The 22,825-nt window shown below is 40.3% G+C and overlaps 1 protein-coding gene across 1 annotated transcript in view; it reads left to right on the top strand.

Annotated features, from left to right (window-relative positions):
- The window catches only part of LOC145980280 (venom serine protease 34-like), a 33,138-nt gene extending 29,324 nt beyond the window's left edge, over positions 1 to 3,814 (top strand). Inside the window, exon 5 of the mRNA XM_083113291.1 lies at positions 3,534 to 3,814. Coding sequence (XP_082969417.1) covers positions 3,534 to 3,556 — 23 coding nt within the window. The 3' untranslated portion in view covers positions 3,557 to 3,814. The remainder of the gene's footprint in view (positions 1 to 3,533) is intronic.
- Positions 3,815 to 22,825: the final 19,011 nt, after the last annotated feature.

Raw genomic sequence — 22,825 nt, 5'->3', positions numbered from 1 at the left:
ACGAGGGAGGAAGTATGAATATGGCCTCTGACAGAGGACAGGAAGAGAGTGTGCGTGAAACGGATAGCAGAAGTGAGAGTGATCTTCGGTCTCCAGTGGCCTCCAATGAGAAAGAGCATCCCGAGACGGTTCCGCCGATTCTAGCTTCCACTTGGCAGTTCTGCCGTGGGGCTCAAGTTAGAGGAATGTAAATAAATGTATAAAGCTCATTTCTGCGAGTTTTCAGCCATCACCCTGGAACATTAAGTCAGTAAGTTCTTGCCTGTGATTGATTCTTTGGTTTCGAGCGCTCTGGTGATGAACGGAATGGGAACCCAGGACTAACGAGCCTATTTAGTTGTTTATTTGTTTTTTTTTCTGCCAGAAGCGGCCCGGTAAGGCGGAACAACACATATTTCAAATTCAGAAACATTTTATGTGTAAAAGGTACTAAATAAGCACATATTTAGAATATGTGTAATTTCAGTGAAAATATTGGAACACCTGTCAGGGCCCCAGGGTACACTTTGGGAACCTCTGGCTTAGGCGAAAGGTTACTGTGCTAAGGTAAAGCAAATATATTTGCTGTGCATTTCACTACGCCCTGAAGACACGCGATATGGGTGCCCACGTATTCTCTACCTAGGCCATAATGGAGGTGGTGTGATCAGCACCATGCCTTCTAACCTTTACCCCCAGAGAGATCGCCATAAATTTGAATCAACTCGTTGATATGAAGTTCAGTTGTAGATAATCAATAATAATAATCAAATAACAACTACATTATGTCCTCTCACACAAAAATTTCCTTTTTGAAATTTTTAAAACTCGTGGAACCATTTATTGTTTGGATTAAGTGGGTACAATACGGAAACATTGATTGATTATAAAATGTTAGTCCTTCGGCACGTATCGCCATTTTCCACCCTTATAATGAAGAACTGGCTGCATTTGACACCCAATATTTCATGTTAACCCGTTCATTGTTTCTGTAATTCTGCTAGAATATTTAGTACTAATGAACTGGGGTTAATTTATATTATCGACCACGGGCGTCGTTAGCGGGGGAACAGTGGGGTGGCTCCCACCAGCAATTTGAATAAATGTATTATGTAAGATATTGGCGTATTACATGCCATGCTTCACCCTCCCAATATTTCAAAGGTAACTATGATCTTGTTATGGACTATCAAAGTTGTTATTTTTTAAAAAATAATTTTTAATGGACGATGCCAGTTTCCAGAAGGTGTCGATTGACCGATTCGAGTTTATTTATTTATTTATTTATTACATCTTGTTTATCGTAGCCTTTTCTACCACTTAACCATGTTTACCTCGAAATTTTAGCATATGAAAATTAGAAAACAACCATTACATAAAAAGGTAAATATTGAACAGAAAGGAAGAAAAATTACAAAAAAAAAAAGAAAGGGAAAAAAAAACATACTGGAATGAAAGTCTAACCTATACTCACGAGCATACAACAAAACACACACATTCGCATATTCACGACAGTAGTCAGGGATTTGTAATATTACGTTGAATAAGGGTTTTCAGTGTTTTTCTGCGCTTAACTGTATTGTGAAACTGGAAGATTGAGGAAGGGTTGGCACGCCACTGGGCAAGTGGGATTAGGGACGATTTGTACAGAATGGGTCTGGGGAAACTGTGGGAAGAAGTGAGTAGCAGGAGATGCGAAACTAGGATTTTGCAAATTATAAGGGATAGATTGTGGACAGTAGCCGGCAAGACATCATGGCAGAATGTAGGAAGAAGGTAACGCTCGCCGCCGCACAACCGCCAGGGGAATGGGGGAGAAAACGATACATTAATACGTATACGTACCAGCAAGGAAGTGGATTCGCCTGGTTCCTGCTAGGGGGTGGAGGCAACACAAACTCAAGGGGCCGACGGTCGTGCTATCTACACGTGATGCGGCAGGGAGGAGACGAGGACCCACATCCTACCTGAGTGTGTTTGGTCGGCGCCCCTCAGACAACGCAAATGGGGGGACAGTGCAAGGGACAGCATCGAGCAGACTATCCAGGCTGTATCTAGGGAGGAGAGGGGTAATATAACGAATGCAAACATCAAAGCCCTAGGCTCCTATTTACATGCAGTTTGGAGGGAGCGCAGAAGAATGCTGCAAGGGGTGAAGAGCACGGAACAGCAGTGGCTCAGGCATAGGTGGAGCGTGTAGTGCAGTGTTGTGAAGTTAGTGATAATGAACAATCTCAAATGTTAGAAGGGGGCCATATTGCCATTTATACATGTGCATATGTAATTCTTTTCCAAATGTTTCTGTTTCCAAATGTATGATCAATGGGGTGTATGTTTAAGGCGGGGTGTTTATATAACAATAGTGTAGGATACGCACAGCCCAAGGGTTCGTATCAGTATCAATAAATATCTTATCATATCAATTGTTTTAATTGTGTCTTAAAGACATATGCTGAAGATGAGTTCCGGATTTCGAGGGGCAGTGAGTTCCAAAGACGAGAAGCGGAAACGGTGAAAGATTTTAAATAAAAATTTGAGTTATGAAGGGGGATGAGTAGTTGAGTTCTCCCGCGCGATCTGGTGTCAAGGCTGTGCGATTCAGAGAGCACCGAGAATCTACTCGAGAAATAAGCCGGTTCTTTTGAACTGATTGCCCTATAGAGAAGGATGAATTTATGCAGGAACACTTCTCATGTCGTCTCTTTGCTGACAGTATTTATCCCGCGGCTTAATTTTCGAGAGACAAATTTGGTTGTATATATTGAGTTGAGTTAAAGAGAAAGGGAGATATACTGTATATTTCTCACTCATTTTTAGTTTCAGGTTGTGTGTGAGTGTGAGAGAGAGAGAGAGAGAGAGAGTAGAGTTATCAAATGAAACGAAAACGAGAGATAAACGCTTGACTGAGAGATTGATAATATTGTTTAGGATTATATTGTCACGATCGTATGTACAGGGTGTCTCAAAAGTAATAGCTCAAACTGACACAGATGAAAGAACACGGTAATAGAAGAAAAAAAGTCTCAGTAAACATAGGTCTGCAAACGAGTCGTTTTCGAGATAATCGCGAATGTGTGATTACAAGCCAAGTCATTGGAGATCTCATTGCTAGAGTTTGTACTGATTGCATAAATCCTGTTAGATTCCAACGCCATCTCTCGGAAATGTTATGTTTTGTAAACAAAGAGCAAACCTCGGAACCCGCAAGGAGTTTTACACTCGGTGTTTACAAAATGCAATCAGTGACGGCTTGTAACCACACATTCGCACACATTATTATCATTTTACCAACTAGGACGACGTTTACAAACAATGAAGTCAGTGGCGGCTTGCAACCACACATTCGCGATTATCTCGAAAACAGCTCGTTTGCAGACCCATGTTTACTGAGACTTTTTTGCTTATATTATCGTGTACTTTCACCTGTGTCAGTTTCCGCTATTACTTTTGAGACATTCTGCATAGTAGTTTCATTACAAGATGTATTTTTTAATTCCTTCCGATACATTGTTACAGATTAAGTGCATATGTAATTTACAGTTCTCTCTTTCCAGGTGAAGACTATTGCGTGGTGTGAATACGCTCAGGGAGCAACGAAGATGTTGCTGCGTAGACAAGCGTATCTTTTGTTTCACTATGCTTCTGCATTATCTTTTTAATGTAAGAATTATTTTCACAAATAAAGTTTTTACGAAAACAAGGAAATGTGACCATCTTACAACTCCACCTCAGTTAAGAAGCTCCTAGTGTTCATTGTGCCCCTAAATGTTTGGGAAGAGACACAGTCATCCCATTTAATACCTTGAACCCACATTGCACCCCTTCTAATGATTTCACAGAAACAAGGGTCCGCCGTTGAAATAATAATACACTCTAAGAAAAAATAATATGAGCATGAAGATTATTTTTAGAAATTTCTTTAGCAAGAAATCTCCATGTAACAACAAAATATTTACCTATCTGCACATAATGTAATTTTTATTCAAGTACAAGAATATTTTTTTGTGATCTGTATAATAACATCATATTACTCCACATTATATTTTCTTACAAAAGAATTTTGATCAAAATACAGAAAAATAAACTTTAATTTCTCAGGTAAAAATATAGAAAGAACGCATGGTATCACTTGGTAGTACGTACTTATAATTGAAGCATTCCACCGACTAACTGTATGGCACATTTCAGTGAATGCGAGAACAAGGGATAAAACCTGTTGTATGTTACTGGACTACAGTAGAAACAACATAAAACCTTATGCAAACACGGTATCAATCTTTGAGCAACATCCGACCTTATGACTCGCCAGCTGTAGCCTGTAGAAGCAGGGCCGCAGGGTGATTTCAATGGTAATTCAGCACATTCCAAAAAGTGCCATACAGCGTTATTCGGTGGAATGCTTCAATTATTGACAAAAAATAATGTTATAACTACATCTCCATCACTAAAGTCAAAGGGCCTCCCCGATGGCGCAGTGGTAGCGTCGTCGCCTTGTAATCAAGGGGTTCCGGGTTCGATACCAAGTCGAGGCACATGGCACAGTGGTTCGGATCCCAGTCCCGATTAGCCTTACTGTGCATAAAGTGGACTTAAAACACCAACTCAAACCAAACCAAACTAAAGTCGGTGCTCAAAGTGGAAATTCTTAGCTGGGGGTATGGCATGGTCGAATTTCGGTTCATGTGGAGGATTCTTGTAAGGATTAACATGGAGACAATACAGTATGTGCGGGAATGCTTATGAAAATTATTCTACCTGAAGCCTGCCTCCGTGGCAGAGTGGTTAGCACAGCGTACTACGGTTCTAGGGGTGCCGGGTTCGAATCCTGGCATGGATGTACAATGTGAGTGTCCCTTCAACAATTTCATCATATCATCACTAATCCTCACTTCCGCGATTAGCCAAAGTGGCAGGAAAGTGAAGTCAAATAAACCAAAGCAATCAATCAATCCTATCTGGGGGAATTCATTATGATTCTTTTGATGATGGTATCCGCCAAGTTCCCCCAGCCCCCCCCCCCCAATTTCGAGCACTGATTCTAGTGGTTCAAAGACAATACATGCAATCATCTGAGAATTAATGTTTTCTAGCTATTCTGCATGAATTCGATGTAAACACACACACACACACACATACACATACACACACACACACACACACACACACACACACACACACACACACACACACACACTGAGTGATGTTAGTATATGACGTTATCTATTACACTTAGTATTCCGACTTCTGACAGGTACATACTGAAATAAGTTCATCTACTTACAAGGGAGGTTATCTAAGTGTCCCCCTCCGATTTCCATGAAACTTGGAAGGTGTATAGAGGGCCCAAAGGAAGAAATACGTGTTTTTTTGTTTCGGCTAAAAAAACTGGCAGATATACAAGTGGAGCATTGGAGATATGGAGTGCATATCACTGGCAAACACAGCTATCACCGAGGAGACGAAGAGAGGCAAATATGCCACGCGAGAGCATACAATGTGACAAAATGCGTTACATAACACACGATACATGCTTGACACAAATCATGTGCAACGCACCTACTACGACGTAACACCGATGGGCAGTCTGTCAGGAGATACCTCACAAGCAGAAGAGATAAGATTAAGGAAACGTGAAATGGTGCCAGGAGGCCAGTTAAACAAAATGATCAGGTGTGCTGTAGTAGGATGGTATGTACGATAAGACATCATGAATCCAAATTCCGTACGTGTGACCCCGTATATAAAAACTCACAGAAGAAAATAAGGACAACCGTTCTGCATGGAGGTACCGTGTTGAATGTAGTGAATGTGGTCAAACTTTTAATACAGGCATTTAATGCCAGTAGCCCATCTCCTATAACAGCAGAGGGGGCATATGTCGCAGACATTGTGAAGGACGTCATTGAAAGATGTACCGAAGATCCTGCGTACATCGTTGAATTTGCTACTTCCTTGGACTTCGACCAGGAAGACGATAAGTATGCATACACTTTGAAAGTTACAGATGACGACACGGAAGAAGACTATACCGACCATTGTTCACCACATACTGTATCCATTGGATATAAACGAAGAGCAGTTGACTTTTGGAGGAGTGGACAGAAGCGACGTTTGTCTCTGACCACCGTGCTAAATCAGTATAAGAAGGTTTCCTCAACACGGCAACTACGAAGATGGGAAGAGCAGATACGTGAAGGAGGAACACGGAAAGAAGAGCTGTGTCAGGTTTCCAAATACGTTTTAGACAACTTTAGTGATGCCGTGCAAGCACAGGTTCCAATTCATGATACTGATATTAGGAGATGGGTTCTGCAAGCTAAAGCTGAATTGGACTGGACGTTCCTCGGTTTACAGCGCCACGGTTTTTGCTTTGGAAATTCAAGAAAACACATCACATCGTGTCCCGGAAGGTCACCAAATTCGTTACACGCAACGCTGCTGGCAAGAGGGAACATGATCTGAACGAACGTGACGGCTTTGTGGATACCGTTAAATTATGTATTGCACAGTACTCTGTGGCAAATGTATTTAAAGTGGTTTTAATTTAGAAATACACAGTGGTCGCACCCTAGCTCTTAAGGGAACGAAGAAAGTTGTAACTATTGTGCAATCGGTTGCATCCACAACACACAGCTACACCATTCAACCAATTATTTCGGCCGCGGGAGAGGTGTTGTCTCCTCTCTTTCTTGTTCTGAAGGTCAACCGAACACTGTTGCGTCCAGCAAATGTGTTCATTGAAGCCTCTACATCGGGAAACTGACAACAAATCACCTGGCTCAAGGAGGTGTACTTCCCAAACACAGGTTGTTTCGGTGCTCCGCTATTGGATTCGTGGAGTGGACATAGTGATATTGTTATGCGAGAGGTGACACTACGGGATAAAAACATTACTCTGTTCACAATACCTAAAGGATTGACTGGCACTCTCCAACCATTAGTTGCGTATGGATTTAGGATTTGGAAAAATTTCGTGCGACGGTTTTCCGATCATGTCCTGTTACTACACAGTCACATTAATCTCCACCTACGCAATAACATTATCAAAATACAATCACTCACACACAACCAGTTGTCCTCACCCAGGTTTCGACACGTCTTCCAATACGCATGGTTTAAGAGTGGGTATCTTCCCGAAAGGCCACCTCCATTTGAGAATCCGGTGGCATTCTGTTTTGGTGGTGACAGTAATCCCATATGTGATGTTTGTGGTGCAGTGGTAGTAATCAGATGTGCATGGTGTAACCGAACATTATGTTTAACTCATTTTCTTGAGGAGTACCATTACTGTGACGAGTATGTACATTGACACCGTGGAAGTAACAATAGGGGCGGTTTTCAATGTGATGCATGGGTGCTTGTCTTTACTTTGTGTTGGCAGATCGGTTACCATAACGTTGTTTCGTGTTACTTTCTGGAGGTAATAAATGTTTTATACATGCTGTGCATTCATCTATGGAACTATCCTCTTGTGTCCTTGGCTACGGATATGACCTATATGGTATCTAGTTCATGCTTGATAAAGTTATGGTTCCCGTGTGCGGCTATTTTGATGCTCCGTTACCCCGCTTTGGTCCGTCTATTGTTATGCCCATGCCTATCCGGGAACGACGGTGTCTATGAATCCGGCATCTCTCTACAATTACACTGCGTTTGGTACCGACAATCCTACAGTTCTGTGCTGTGTGTGTTCCAATTATACAGTAATTATATGAGCCTGTTCTTCCTATGCCAGATTTACGTGGTTTCGGAGTCAGATCCCCACTTCAATCTGTCCTCATCTTGACATTTGAGGGGGGTTTTGCCCCCCTAAAACAGTTTTTTAGCCGAAACAAAAAACACGTATTTCTTCCTTTGAGCCCTCTATACACCTGCCAAGTTTCATTGAAATCGGAGGGGGACACAGGGGTCAGAGCCCCACTTCAATTTGTCCTCATCTTGACATTTGAGGGGGTTTTGCCCCCTAAAACAGTTTTTTTTAGCCGAAACAAAAAACCCATATTTCTTCCTTTGAACCCCTCTATACACCTGCCAAGTTTCATTGAAATCGGAGGGGGACACAGGGGTCAGATCCCCACTTCAATTTGTCCTCATCTTGACATTTGAGGCGGGTTTTGCCCCCTAAAACAGTTTTTTAGCCGAAACAAAAAACACATATTTCTTCCTTTGGGCCCCTCTATACACCTGCCAAGTTTCATGGAAATCGGAGGGGGACACTTAGATAACCTCCCTTATTAGTCCAAATTATATGTACGTATGTAACATATAATATCGCGCAGCCTGTAAGGCATTTTAAATAGTTGCCAAAAGTGCTTACCACCGCAGTGGTCGAGGGACAAACCTTGGAAGGCACTATTCATCTGTGTGAAGAACATTGAAGACATGTGTTTAATAAAGACTTACAGGGTAAGAATTTAATTTCAACACTCTTTGATATAACTCTGAATATCGCGAAGACAAGTTTTGGTGCCAATCTTAACAATGTATACTGGGAGACATATGTATTTCTGGTACACTGTTCTTGCTTGTATAAGTAAAGCGTACTACATACACTATTTCGACATTTTTTTAAACTACGTCCAAGCTTCTAAGATTATGTTTGTTTTTAAAGGTATCATGGCATCTCCAGGAAGTCAGAGAGATAATTAATATTAATAATTAATTAATATTCTGGGGGGCAAAGGAGAACGGAATGTCAAAGTAATATGATTCTTCCATTGGAAACGAAGGAATCCACTTTAAAGCTGATATAGAAGCCTGTAATCAATTAGCAAAAAATGAGCAAGTACAAATCTTATACTGTTGTTCGCTTTATATCCGACCATTTTCGTTTCGGTGCTGCCACCTGGCGTATCATGCTGGAGCTATGGGTCTGCTGGCGGGAGCAGTGTTGTGTCTGACCTTGTAGGTGCGTGAGTGTTGGTAGTGAATGTTATCAAATGGCGCCGGAAATCAACCGGTATTGAGAGGGTTACGTAATGGCCCTTTTCCATGCTAAGTTTTCATACGTACGCATTGTGGAACAGTGTCGGGAGAATGGGTTAACACTCGGGGTGACTAGCTATTAACACATGTATTGCATCGGTACTTTTTAGGTCGTCACATTTCTCTGTGAAACCTAAAGTTTCATGTAAAATTGAAGTTAATATGCCTGGTCATGCGTTTTGTTAAATAAAGAAAGGCAAAAGGCCAAAATTATGGATAAGTTGAATTTGTAAAAGAAAACAACCTCATGTATTGCTCTCTTTTAGAAGTGAGAGAGGAGCTGTTTTCACTTAACTTTTCTTCAATTTGGTAACTTTGCTTCGACTATTGATATTTATTTCTTTATTAATTTTCCTTATTCAGATCACAGTTCTGAGTCTTATGAATCTTTGAACTACACTAGGAGGAATGTGAGGAAGTTCCGTGTGTATTATGTCACAAACACTTTGAACAACTTTCGACTGAACGAAAACTTAGGACATAGAACTGAATAATAATAATAATAAATTCTTTATTTCCGTAGACCCATATCCAAGGGTGTGGAAAACGTTATACAACTTTTACAACATCATACAATACTAAATATTACAATGAAAAGAACATATGCAAACACAAAAATATAAATAAATCATATGGGTTAAACAGTTATAAGTGTCACATACTAAACTTGTAAAGGAGAAAATCCAACTATAAGAGACATACAATATCATGTGACACGACTCTTTTCAATGCAAAATTAAACAACAAAACAACACAGAATCGCTTACCGTGACACAGCTGTCACTCTAATTAAACCATTACCTGAATTATAAAACGGTAAGGATAAGTGTTACCACCATGAACGCATGAAAAGCAACACCAGAGGATAATTCGGACAGCCACAAGGCAAGTACACGGAACAGACATCAAATCCAGGATTCAAAGACAGTTAGTAAGGAATACACCAATGAACGTCATTGAGACAACAACAAGAGACAGCCATAGACAACAAAAGACAAACTGGGATCAAAACGAGACCAGAACAAATTTGGGGACCAAAGGGCAAAGACAGACACACTTCTCCAAAGTACTGGGATCGTCCTCCGCTGTTGAATAGCAGAGAAAAGTACCTCCACCATGTTTGTAACGATTTTTTGGGGCGTGAGGGTTGTTATATGGTGTATGTAGCTGCAATATTTGAGGATTTTAAAATATAAAACACTCTATTATATATTATATGGTTTATTAGACAGAGTTTTTACATTGGTAGAGTATTACTATGTTTCTATTCTAAACTAGCTAAGTCTCTAATATCTCTGCTGGAGGCTATCCAAGATTTAGGCTAAGTCAAAATAAAGTGAAGTCCATTTATTTTACTCAGAGGTATTTTCTGGTGCAGTCTGGCGTCGAGCAGCAACTTCTCTGGACTGGGCTCCTGTTCCTTATTTGGGGGGGGGGGGTTATAGCGAGTGTTTTTCTGTCTGTTGACTTACCAGTGACCTTTTCAAAGTTATTTCGATTTCAGTGGCCTTTTGTATATAAGTCCATTTCCTCAATAGCTCATGATGGGTAATCACCAGATTCCCATATTTAGTTCTAGAGCAATTATCCATATTTGGAAATTATGAGATCACGGTTTTTTTTGTTTCAGAAAACCTTGAAGTTGTTTACTAATAGTTAATTTTTTTATGGGTTAGCCACTCCCCTTTATTCCAACCATGGCCTTTGGCCAATGAATTGGATTTATCCTCTTCCCATGATGTTGATTCGCCAAAAGACAGAGACTGTATGCTTTGGTGGTGGCACGCTGATTTGCGCATAATAAACTAGACTTCCAGTATTGTTAAAACTAGCACCAAATCAAATACCATAAGTTCAGATATTTTATAAAATATAAAATGTATTTTATATCAATCTGGTTTGTTGTAAGGAATGGTTGAAAATCCATCCGTTACAATATTAAAACACAAATAAATAAATAGTACGTCATGCCCTCATTCACTCTCTCGTTCATTCATACACACATTCCATGGCATATTGGGACAATATTACAATTACAAATGTTAAATTAATGAATACTTTGACGATACTCATATGATTTCTTGGCTACATTGCCTTTTGCAATTTACTGTTTAGGGTTTTAAGTGTAATGGGATTAATTGTTCTTTGTGCGAACTCTTTTATCGTTTCTGGAGGTACAAATATATTTCAATTAACTATTGTTTGGCTGTTAACATATACTTTGTTCTATAACGTTGATTTTGTCCGCCGGAATAAGGTTGTCTAGTTATGCTATAGCACTGAGTTAAGTTATGCAATGATTTACGCAGATTCGCGGTAGATTGGTGTCATCTCTCACACACACACATAGTTGTTCTTACCTTCGCTTCATTCCCTCTGACCTGGTTATGGTGAAAGTGGTCCTACAGTTTTAGAAGGTGTCCACACTCCGGTGTTGTACTTCGCGGTTATCCTGGTCGGCGAAAGTGGATCACTCGGCAGTTCCATATGGCATCATCGGATCCCAGCTTCACACGTCCACTTCGTTGGCACGTCCATGACGGTACTCGTACACTGTCGAGTCCATACGAAAACTAGCGCAGTTGTAGGTCAGTCCTTCGCTGTCACTCGTACGTAGAGATACATGGCTTTGGCGTTGAGACGAACATACGTAATGAGCCATTCGCGGTTTCACATGGACACACATGTATATTAAATGTTATTAACTTTGGTATTGACTGTTATGCACTTCGGTATTAACTTTGCTATCAATTGTTATTAACTTCTACTAACTTAGGGCGTTGTTCCGGACGATTGACACAGGTGGACGTGTCTGGTGTTATTCTCACATAACCACACATATGTACACGGATGCGTTGACGGCGAGGGGAAACGACCCCCTGGGTCTACTTTGCTCTACTCCATGGCTTTAAACAATCACCCGTGTTAAAAAGACAAGTTCAGACCACGGGTCTGATCGCGATTCGGAGCTAGGTCGCGCGTAGCTCACACTCCGGTGTCGATTCTTGGCAAAACTGTGTTTTGCCTATCCCCAAACATCTCTTTTATCCTGGATTTGAAGGTGGTGACGCTCTAGCCTCTGTGTTTAGGTGCCTATTTATTGTTTTTGGTGCTTTGACCGTTGTTCTCCTATCCTGGTCTGTGCGAATGTCGTTCCTTGACCTCTGCTAGCAGCCCCTCCTGCAGAGATTAGGCTCACTCCTCCGCTATTGTGTCTCGCACGTCCAGCGAGGCCTCTCTCAACGGGGATTTTACATTGCATTGTATCCAGCATTGGATCTTTAATAATTTATTACTCCCGTAGTTCGGTTCTGATTATGCTGGAATTCTGGAATCTGTACTTTCATGATGTGGTCCTCCGCTGGTTAAGATCTCATCCAATGCGGTCCGGTAGTTTAGAAGTTCCTCTTTTCCTGCTATTCTCCATATGAATGCATGTAAAATCAAGATTCGGGCGAAAAACGGTGGTTGAGCAAGCTCGCTTTGGCTAAAGCATTTGCTAGACATCTTTATTCGCGACGGATTTTAATATTACCAATTGTAATTAATTCTTACTAACGGGCAATTAGATCAATTACCTTTTACTCAATATTTGACCTTTATAATCAAAGTAATTTAGATGCTGCAATTTCTAATCCAGATTAACTATTTAAATTCATTGAGATTATATAGAGATATATCTCTTAGATACTGTTTAATTGCTTTCAGTTTCTTGTAAATTTCTGTAATTTGTTTGATGTGTGTGGGAAGTTTGTTATGGTAATTTATTCCTGCAACATAGGTGATTCGTGTGAATGAGCAAGAGTGTGTGCTTGCATGTGGAAGTTCTCTTTTTGACGTGTGTTGTGGTGATGGACGGTCGAATTTTTATCTAATTTACGGTGTTTTAGTAATTATTCAATTACTTTATAAATGTATATGGTCATAATTTTATTTTCTCTAAATGATTCTCTTCATGAGTTTCTAATTGGTATTTTGAACATATACCGTATTGCTATTTTCTGTCGAGGCTCACTTTATATATATGTAATCAGTGGGATGTAGAACAGGGGTGCTCACAGGCGGGTTTGTGGAAGCTAGTTGAATCCACTTAACTTTGGAAGTGGGGCGATTGTGCTGAAAATTTGACTGAATAAATAACAGAGGAATGGAGGACGAAAGTTGAGCTAGGTTGTCATTTAAGCATCACTCCTATATAAATAGCAAGTTGTGTATTTCCAAGGTAATTATTACAGTTGCTATGTATTATTAGTGTTATTAACGGGACTAGACACGAGAAGAGATGGAATTTTCGCGCGACGAGACAGACCAGTGTTGTCTCTCGGCAACACTGTATCTACTATTTGAGGTGCACAATATCCAGCTATTACATATAAAACCTTAAATTGCCACGTGAATTCTGGTGTGGAATTACCATTGGTAGGGGAAGTTTCCAACTCTATAGGTGGGGAATTGAGCACTAGGCTCGGAGATAGCAAGTCTTGAATATTGCTGTTGCGCTTAGACTGTTGTGGAAAAGTTGGTGTGGCGATTGAGAATTAAATTATTTGGAGGAGGTCCAGATTCAACTCTTCAATACCAACAGTGAACAAAAAAATGACATAGGAATTTTGGTGTGGGACTGGATAATAAATGGGGGGGGGGTATGCTTGCAGTTCTTATACTCGTGAGAGTCTTTATTATAAATTACATTATTTTTTTTATTCTAATAATTGTAACCCAATTGAAGTGTATGGTAGCCGGTTGTTGTGTAATGAGACTACTGGTATAGCAATCTACTAACAAGTCTCGTTGGATGCGACGTGTTCAGTTATATATTATCACCCGCTGTTTTTATTTTACGAAATGTATTTTCATGTGCATAAAATTTGAAATCGAGGGGGTAATTGCTCCTCTGTGCGTCCCCTTCAGGTGCCTTTAGCTGTCAATGTTTGCCCCCTCCAGTTGCCCTCAATAGAGCGTAAATAATGTCACAGGGCGGCATATCATTCTCTCTTTTATAACCTTTTTTCATTTAGATCATTCGGCGCCCATGGCCGACTCCCGCTGTCCCCTAGCTAGGGTCTGAACGTGACGAGACTGAAAGAACCGGCTTTGCGAGCGAAGAGAACAAGAAAATTTTACGGAATGTATTTTTATTTGCATAAAATTCGAAATCGAGGGGTGGGGGTAATTTCTCCTCTTTTCCCCCGTAGGTGTCATCGTTTGCCCCCCCTTGCCCCCATAGAATTGACTTCCGTCGACAAAGATAATGGTAGGCAAATTATCCACCGCTATTTTAATTACTTTTTTATTCTACATTCTGTGTTGTTTTTTTATGTTGGTTCGAAGCAGCCATTGTTCTCTGTTTATTGACGTCATTATTTCAATTCATTGTCATCCCAATGTGTAATACAGACCGAATTAAAATGGTGGTGGATAATTCGGCTACTGTTTCTTTCGCCGTTGGGTGTACTTTTGTCATCTTGTGGAAATAAATACTGTAAGTGCGCAATATTTGGTACCTTTACCTTGCAGCTTCTGCAGGTTTTACACCTTTCCAGTTGAAATTATGGGCCTAATCTCTGAAACGAGCCCCCACCGGGCACGAAACTCGAGACCCTTTCTTAAGTAAAGGCAGTAGCGTGCAAGAGGATTTTGTAGTGGAAAGACTATGACCGTAAACGGCTAATCAGTACAAAATTTTACTGTCTTTTCACGTATCTGACTTTATAATATATATTGAGAGAAAATTTTAAGCCAGTGGTGGCTGGTGGGATAGAAGAGAACCCCATTAAACTCTCTGCGTCTGACACTGTATACTTGTGCATGTGTGAATTTTACAAACAGACTGACTAGGTTTTGGAACATGCCAACCAGAGTAACAATGAAACATAAGATGAAGGATGTCCACGTTTTTATGCCAATATCAGGTACGTATCCAGGAATTCCTTTCGGGGGGGGGGGGGAGCTGAACACCATTTTTTAAAGGGGTATCACAATTGTATGTTTAAGGCCAGTGGTGGCAATTGGGTTCCAAAATGTGGGGGGGGGGGGGGCAAGGAAAGTTTACTTCTTGGTAGACAAGACTTAGCATTAAGAGGCCATAGTGTGATAGTGTGGAGACATCTCCTAAATCGTCGCCACTGTTTAAGGCTGTCATTTTAATCTGAACGTGAAATCGAACATTTTCTACCACTCAACTCCTCGGTTTCCATGCATTAACATTGTGTGCCAGAACAATCTCAGTATGTATGTTTGTCCATTTCTTCTCATCAGGCATCAAAACATTTATGTACCAGAAGTGTTTTACGAAGCTGTTACACATGCACGGAATGCACAATCCACTCGACAACTCGAGATTCAAACTGTGTGCTGGGAACTGGACGGAGACAGTTCTCGAATATTTCTCTCTCATTCGAGCCTGAACACCACTAATGTGTCTTGTCCTCCCATCTTTGCAGCTCTTATAAAAGCCGAAACCCACTAAATTGTTCATATTCAGGCCTAAGCACTCGCAAGTGTTCAAAATTGTCTGTTGAGTGTGTGTCGAACCCAGTAGCCTTAAACAAAAGTATTTTTTATGCCATGAAATTCTCGTACAGCATACACAAAATTTGGTCCTGGCACAACAAAATCATCACTCAAAACTTTGATTTTCAGTTGATATGTGCAGCTTATTTCTTTTTTAATAAATAGCTCCAATGCCCAGCCCGATACTGCCGAAATATTCACTTTAGAGAGAGAGAGAGAACTTCGATCTCTTCCCGAACTACTCGTAGCACTACTCGACGTTCCGCTGTTGTCAATGTCTTTAGCTTTGGACCCGAACTGGAACTAGCAGTAGACTTCGTTACTTTACGGTATTTAGTCCATTTCATTTTCGATTCTCGAAAACTTATAAAGCAACTAATGGACACTGACTGATCACTAATCGACAGTATGAATTGTCACACTTACCTCTGAAGTCTCCACCTATTCTGTTGTACAGATCAACCGGGAAATTGAAGCCGCGTATTAATATCCTCATTATATTCTACAGGGAGATTATTTCAGTCGTTAACCGCGAGTGTGTCGGTCGCTCAGCGGCCCCTTCATGCAACAGGTCCCGGCAAATTGCGTTACAGGAAGTCCGTAACAGAAACAGCTTGTGTTGTAATGATTCTACTTTTCACAATTACAGTTACAATTACAATAGAAATAAGCACGTACCTTGTCGCAAGGATGCTGGAAAAGGTGTCCTCCCAAATACAAATATTTCTGGCACCTTATTTCTGACATTTAATCTTAGATTAGACATCGCTACGTTATCCTCAGTTAACAGAAAGGGAAGACAGCATACCGGCGCATATAGCAAACCAAAGCCGTAAAACGATATTTAAAAGTAATAATAATGATGATCACTAACCTCCTGTGTTATAAGAGGTGTTGAAAATAACCTCCTTCAACAGCAATACAACACGTCTCTTAGGTTCAAGAGATCCTGTCTCTCGTAATTGCCTGACCACTTTTCTGCAATAGTTCGTTTTCACGTAATTATCGTACATAAAAACTCTTTGTTCAAGACTATATTTGTATATCGGCATAACTAATGAATGAATAACAAGTAACACACAATAAAGCACTAGCACTGAATAGCACAGCAACTCAATAACACAGTATAAACAACACGCGTACTGATAAATGAAAACAGAAGTAAACATGAGCGTAGACGCACTACGTCTGGTAGGAATAATCACACTACGTCTACGAAGTGTCAATATCATGCTGCTGCCTTTGCTAACCATTTTCCGGCAATGTATCTACAGACGTAGTCAAAATCTCCCTACAATTGACCAAATGTTCCTACGCCAAGTAAAGCGACTAAAAAAAACACCTCAGCATGCAAAACAGAAGATAAAATATACACATTTACTTACCAAATCTTTCTGCTCGGTGCTTCCACAATTAATGAAGGAGCGAATTTACAATACAGGATCCTTCCCCCATTTTTGTAATATTTCGCATACTCACTAATTGAGACCTCCTAATCACGAATTTGAAGTTAAAATTTGGGGGTCACCTGTATAAATTGCAAAATAAGTGAAATTGAGTGGTCCGCGATCGGCACGATTGCTCATTATTTACCGGAAGATCTTGTGTTTCCAATACTTAATAAACGAAATATACATTTATTGATATTACTACGACCCCAAATTTTAACTATGTTTGCCTATCCTAACCTAACCTAACCTTACCGTGAATGGTTCGTGGGCTATCCGTCAATGATTTGTGGGGCTACCCGTGCATGGTTTTTCGACCCCAAATTTTAACTATGTTTGCCTTGCCTAACCTAACTTAACCTAACCTTACCGAGAATGGTCAGTGGGGCTATCCGTGAATGGTTTTGCGCTAATTGTGATTACGAACCAATAATAAAAAACTTATTTTCGTAGCACTTTAACGGCAAACGTTCATCATCGAAGACGCCATTTTCGTATCCTGCAATTTTACGATCGATGCACTGTTGTCAAACTTACCTGTAATCAAATCAGTCCACAATGTACATGTTCTTCTACATCGTGATTGTCACTGTCACACGTAAGCACCTTCTTTGGGCAATATACCGAAATCTATAATTTTATTAATTAGCCCACTGCAATCCTCCTGCACACTCCACCTAAAAATCTGTACAACATTAACAACATTTTTACTGTTCTCTTCCGCCATTCTTACACGATCCATGCTCTCCAAGTATGAAATCAACAGTGTGGCAACACTGTAGACAGCGTAACTAATTGCGAACGTCAATTCGCGATTAAAATTACCACCTGAGCGCTAGTGTCGCTTCCAATATGGCCGCTCTACGTAGGATAGATCTTTGTTTACATTCAGCAGTAGTACGTAATAGCAGCGTGTTGACATTGCTGGTATGGAAGAAACGTTTAAATTACGCGTTATATTTAAATATTGCGAATGCGATGTGAATTCCAGGAACTATAACGAAGGTGAATCTGTGCTGAGAACGAAGCATTTAATTATGATAATAAAAATAACACGGAAAACACACACGAAACTAATGTATACGCACTAGTTTTTCAAAGCGGTGCTGTTTCATCTGCACTGCACCTCGGTTGTAACTGCCTAACTGGGACTCTCAGAAATGATTTGAAAATACAGTAATTCACCTATTGCAAAGCTTGGGAGGAAATAAATGAAAACATGCTGTTGCAGTTTTTTTTTCCCCAAAGAGGCAGGCTGGTTTAATAACAACACCGGATAATGATTGATTGATTGATTTGTTGCTTTAAGTCCACTTTATGCACATTAAGGCTAATTGGGACTGGACCTATAGTTTAAAGTGGGATCCGAACCACTTGTGCCTCCACCGGGTATCGAACTCGGGACCTCTTGATTACAAGGCGACGACGCTACCACTGTGCCATCGGGGAGGCCCTACACCGGATAATGATAATAATAATAATAACAACATTAACTTCATTGAGGCTATTTCAATCTTCACTGAAAATTAACATACTGAATGGAACAGCAACATTAGCTTGTCAATTATATGTTTCTGACTTACCTTTATGATTACGGATATTAATTAATTCTCAAACTATTTTCATCTTTGCACTTAATCGACTTGCACCTGTTCCAAATTACATACATAATACATTGTTTTCGTCAAAATGTTATATTCATAAAGAACAATTTAAAACTTACTTTAATGGCAATAAAATCATCTTTCCGAAAGATTATTACGGAAAATAGAGTGATCAAACTCGTACATTCTTCGTAATTTCCTTGCCGCATTTCAGTTATGCCAATCTTGTCAATCAGTTGTTTTCTCTGATTTATTTAAACATTTCATTTTCTTGATTCCACATGGTGGAAAACACATGTAAGCTTTTCACTTGGCCTGAATCACAAAACGATTTAGAGCAAGAAACTGAACAGTAGACGCTACTTTTTCGCATGTTCCCCATGCTTTGAACGGCTTCAACACGGCGAAGTGCATCGAGGAGTGGTTCCTGAAAATCTCACCAGATGGCATATCCGGTAATTGTTCATATCAACAAATATGGCTACCATACTTGTATACGGAGAATCATTGCGAGAATTGAAAAGCTTATTTTACAACTTGTACACGTTAATGAACAATTTTTCCACCTCACCCCAACATGTTAACTTGAGATAAATCATCACGACTAATTATTTCGTGAGTATAATACGTAGCATAGAAATTACAGAATGGTCCGGTATTGTAAATTCTTGCCTTAATGAATAATAGGGGTGTGCGGGACAGATTTTTTTTTTGTCGGGACGGGAATTTTTTTAAATCCCGACATTCGGGACGGGAAAAATTTGCAATTTCCCGACCAAGTGGGGAAATTTTCGGGACGGAAAATGTTCGAAATTTCCCGAAGCTCTGGAAATCTCGAATTCTACACGTCATTTCCACTTTAAGTGATTGTTTTTGCATTTCTAGAATAAAAACTTACAATTTCCGATAAGTTCCAGAAACTTACCGAGAATTAACGACATTTATTAAGTCACCATTCGGTATTTCCCGACTTTTCGGGATCCCGCACACCCCTAATGAATAACGTTGAGTCATTTACTGTTGATTATGTTATTTGAAGTCATACATGCTGCCGCTGTGAAGAGATAGACGTTGGTTGGTGATGCTGTATTTCCTGCAGTCTTTAACAATTCTGGTCCCATTTTATTTCTCTTTTTTGTTTTTGTATCACTTAACATTGAAAATATTCTTTCCGTTTCCGCGTTAGAATGTGGCAATGTTAGCACCCAGTGACGTGCACTGAGGAGTAGCTAGTCTAGCAGAGATAGATCAATCAATCTCACATCTCGAATTATATTCAAATCCCAATATTTATTGTCTTGTTAAAGCCACCACAGCTCATACGCAACACTTTCTTTTCCACGCGTTTCGCGTCCATCGGTGTTCTCCGCGGGCAAAGCTGGCTGGATACCCTAGCTCGCTCTTCTTCCGCCTGACCAGTTTCCAGGTAGAAACGGCCGGCCCAAGGAAAAGGAAGATTTCTACCTATCCCTCTCTTGTTCCCTCGCCCCCCGCTGCAATGGTTGAAAGCCCAGGCTTTCAGGTCCCCCAGTCTATCTCCTATAGAACAGATAGGGGATTGGTTTCTCATATTTTTTTTGTAAATCCTCTAGAGAACACAGGGTAAAATTTTCTGCAGTACTTATGTTCTCTGTATTTACACAACCTTTTACACGTTGTACAATATATGCGTATGTATAATATGGGATGTAGTTTTATTATTTATGAAATGGGAACGTGTTATGTGCAGACAATAATGTTATGCTTTCTTTCTTTTTTTATTTTTCAAATATGGAATATATAATGATTAAATTACAAATATGTGCTCAGGCTCTCTCTGACTCTCGTTTTAGTAGTTTTATTTAAATATACTACTCTTGGCCTCTAACAGTCATAAATACGGATGTATTTATTTGGGCAGGTCGAGAAGACCTACAACAACGGCTGGGGGTTCGTCCGGCTGATCACCCGTCACCCCAGTACTGGTCTAAGACCTCCACGCTATAACAGGTGACGGAGGAACAGTGTGGGAGGGAGACCAGCAGTCGGTAGGTAAGCCAAGGCCCGCCAAGGTGCTGTAGAGCTGTGGGGTTATGTTATTTATTTGGGCAAGAGAACGCGTGTTCATGTTGTTGTTGGTTTGGTTTATTTTACTTCGCTTTTCTGCCACATTTGGTTATCGCGAAAATGAGGATTGAGTGATAATATGATGAAATTGGTTAAGGAACCTCATATGAACAATCCAGGCCAGGATTCGAACCCGTGATGAGTGCGCATTCTTGTCCTATGTGTTGCAGTGAATAATGAAATAATTTGGAATAAAAAATGTATCTCAGAACTCAAAAAGTCAAATGAATATCATTGAAGAAACTACAAAAAAGTGTGTTGTGTTTTGTTACCTGTCACCAAATCAACCAAGCGTGGGGGAGTGGTTATCACAGCGCGATACAACACCAGGATTTCCGGGTTCGAACCCCGACCCAGGCATTGCGTTCCCTGTGCTCGTCCCTTCATCAATTTCATCATATCTTCGCAATTAACCAAATGTGACAAAAAAGCGACGCTAAGTAACAAAAATTAAATTAAATCATTGATTGATTGCTCAATTTGGTGTATTTTACTTCGCTTTTCCGCCATCTTTGGTACGACAAAATTGATGAAGGGACACACACAAAGAACACAAATGGCCAATCCGAGATTCGAACCCAGGATCTCTGCCTTAGAGTCAAATCAAATATTTTTTTTTAATTTTCGAATGTGGGTCGGGGTTGCGTGTACTTTTTTCTAGTACTCATTCATAATTTTGCAATCTTTTCCTGTTATTGACATTCTTCTTTTTTGTAGGAATACTGTCCCTAAAGGGAGGAGGGGTGTGACCCACACCAACCCCCCCCCCCTTGAGCACGCCACTGACTGCTACCCCAAGTGTCGACGTCACCGCACGTCACTGTTAGCACTATTTTCGCCAGAGTGGAAATGTTTTAAAAAAAGAACTTGCCTTGAAAGTTCTTGGTAACCGATAACATGTTTCAAAATTCTGATGGAAATTTGTTAGTTAGTTCTTTTTTCTCCTAAAGTATCGAGATAAACTAATCCATTCATTCCAAACCGAGTACGAAGAAACTGTCTGGCGAGTAAGCTTTGCACCTTTGCACAATAAAATGTTATTTTCCAAAATTGAAAAAAGTCCCTACGTTTTCCCTCATTTGGCAAAATTTGTCCCTACGCGGGCGAAATTTAGTGAAAAGTCCCTATGCGTCCCTACGGTTGGCATCACTGCCGACAGGTGTCGCATTCGTGCAGTATGAAGCGCCCTCTCGCGGCTGACAACTCCCCCGTTAAGCTGCCGGCGCTCTCGCGACAACTGAGAATAAAGTAGCGATGTCTAATCTAAGATTAGATGTCAGAAATAAGGTGCCAGAAATATTTGTATTTGGGAGGACACCTTTTCCAGCATCCTTGCAACAAGGTACGTGCTTATTTCAATTGTAATTGTAAATGTAATTGTGAAAAGTGGAAACATTACAAAACAAGCTCGAGTCATCTGATCCCTACATTGGATACGCGCTATTAACAATAACAGGCTTATAGAACATTCTCCGTCTTGCCTAGATAATTATCTCTCTCAAATTATCATCATATTATCCAAGAAGCCAAAAACCTAATTTTATCTAGCGTAAACTGAAAATTTTCTGAAGGGGGCTTTTTGATTCCCACCTTGGATACGAGCTGTTACCAGTAACAGGGTTATAGAATATTCTCCGTCTTGCCTCGATAATTAGTCCTCTCCTTAAATTAATGTCACATTATTTTATTTGACACCACAAGAAACAAAAAAAATCTCATTTTATCTAGTGCAAACAGAAAAATTTCAGGGGGTCTCGAGCCCTCTAACCCCCCCCCCCCCTTGGATACGTGCCTGGCCAATATATTATTGGAAATACGTAAAAACACCATTAAGCAAAGTATACACATCCACTCGTTCTCCACTGCAACTTTCTCCTACCGAATATTCCCACAGAAATTAACATAAGCTCTTATTTTGCAGTCCTTGTGACCCAAGTCGGTTAATTTCCAATGGCCGTGTATTAAGCGTGACTACCACACCAAGAAAGTTTCATGATCATTTTTCTTATTTGTTTTGCAGTTTCTCTTTCCTTAATTATTTTGCGCACATGTCGCATTCGTTTTTGGGGGCTAATTTCTGGCCCGGGTATTTAGCCCTCCTAACCCCTACCAAACCAAACACCGTGGTTATGTCACGACACGGTGGGTGGTGCGAGACACATCCAGCTGCTAACGGTCACATAAGAGCTA

Source organism: Lepisma saccharinum, chromosome 27 (genome assembly GCF_977018435.1).
Source record: "Lepisma saccharinum chromosome 27, izLepSacc3.1, whole genome shotgun sequence".
In the NCBI taxonomy this organism is placed as follows: domain Eukaryota; kingdom Metazoa; phylum Arthropoda; class Insecta; order Zygentoma; family Lepismatidae; genus Lepisma; species Lepisma saccharinum.
The sequence above is the reverse complement of the archived record's forward strand: the minus strand, read 5'-3'. Positions and strand labels throughout refer to the sequence as shown.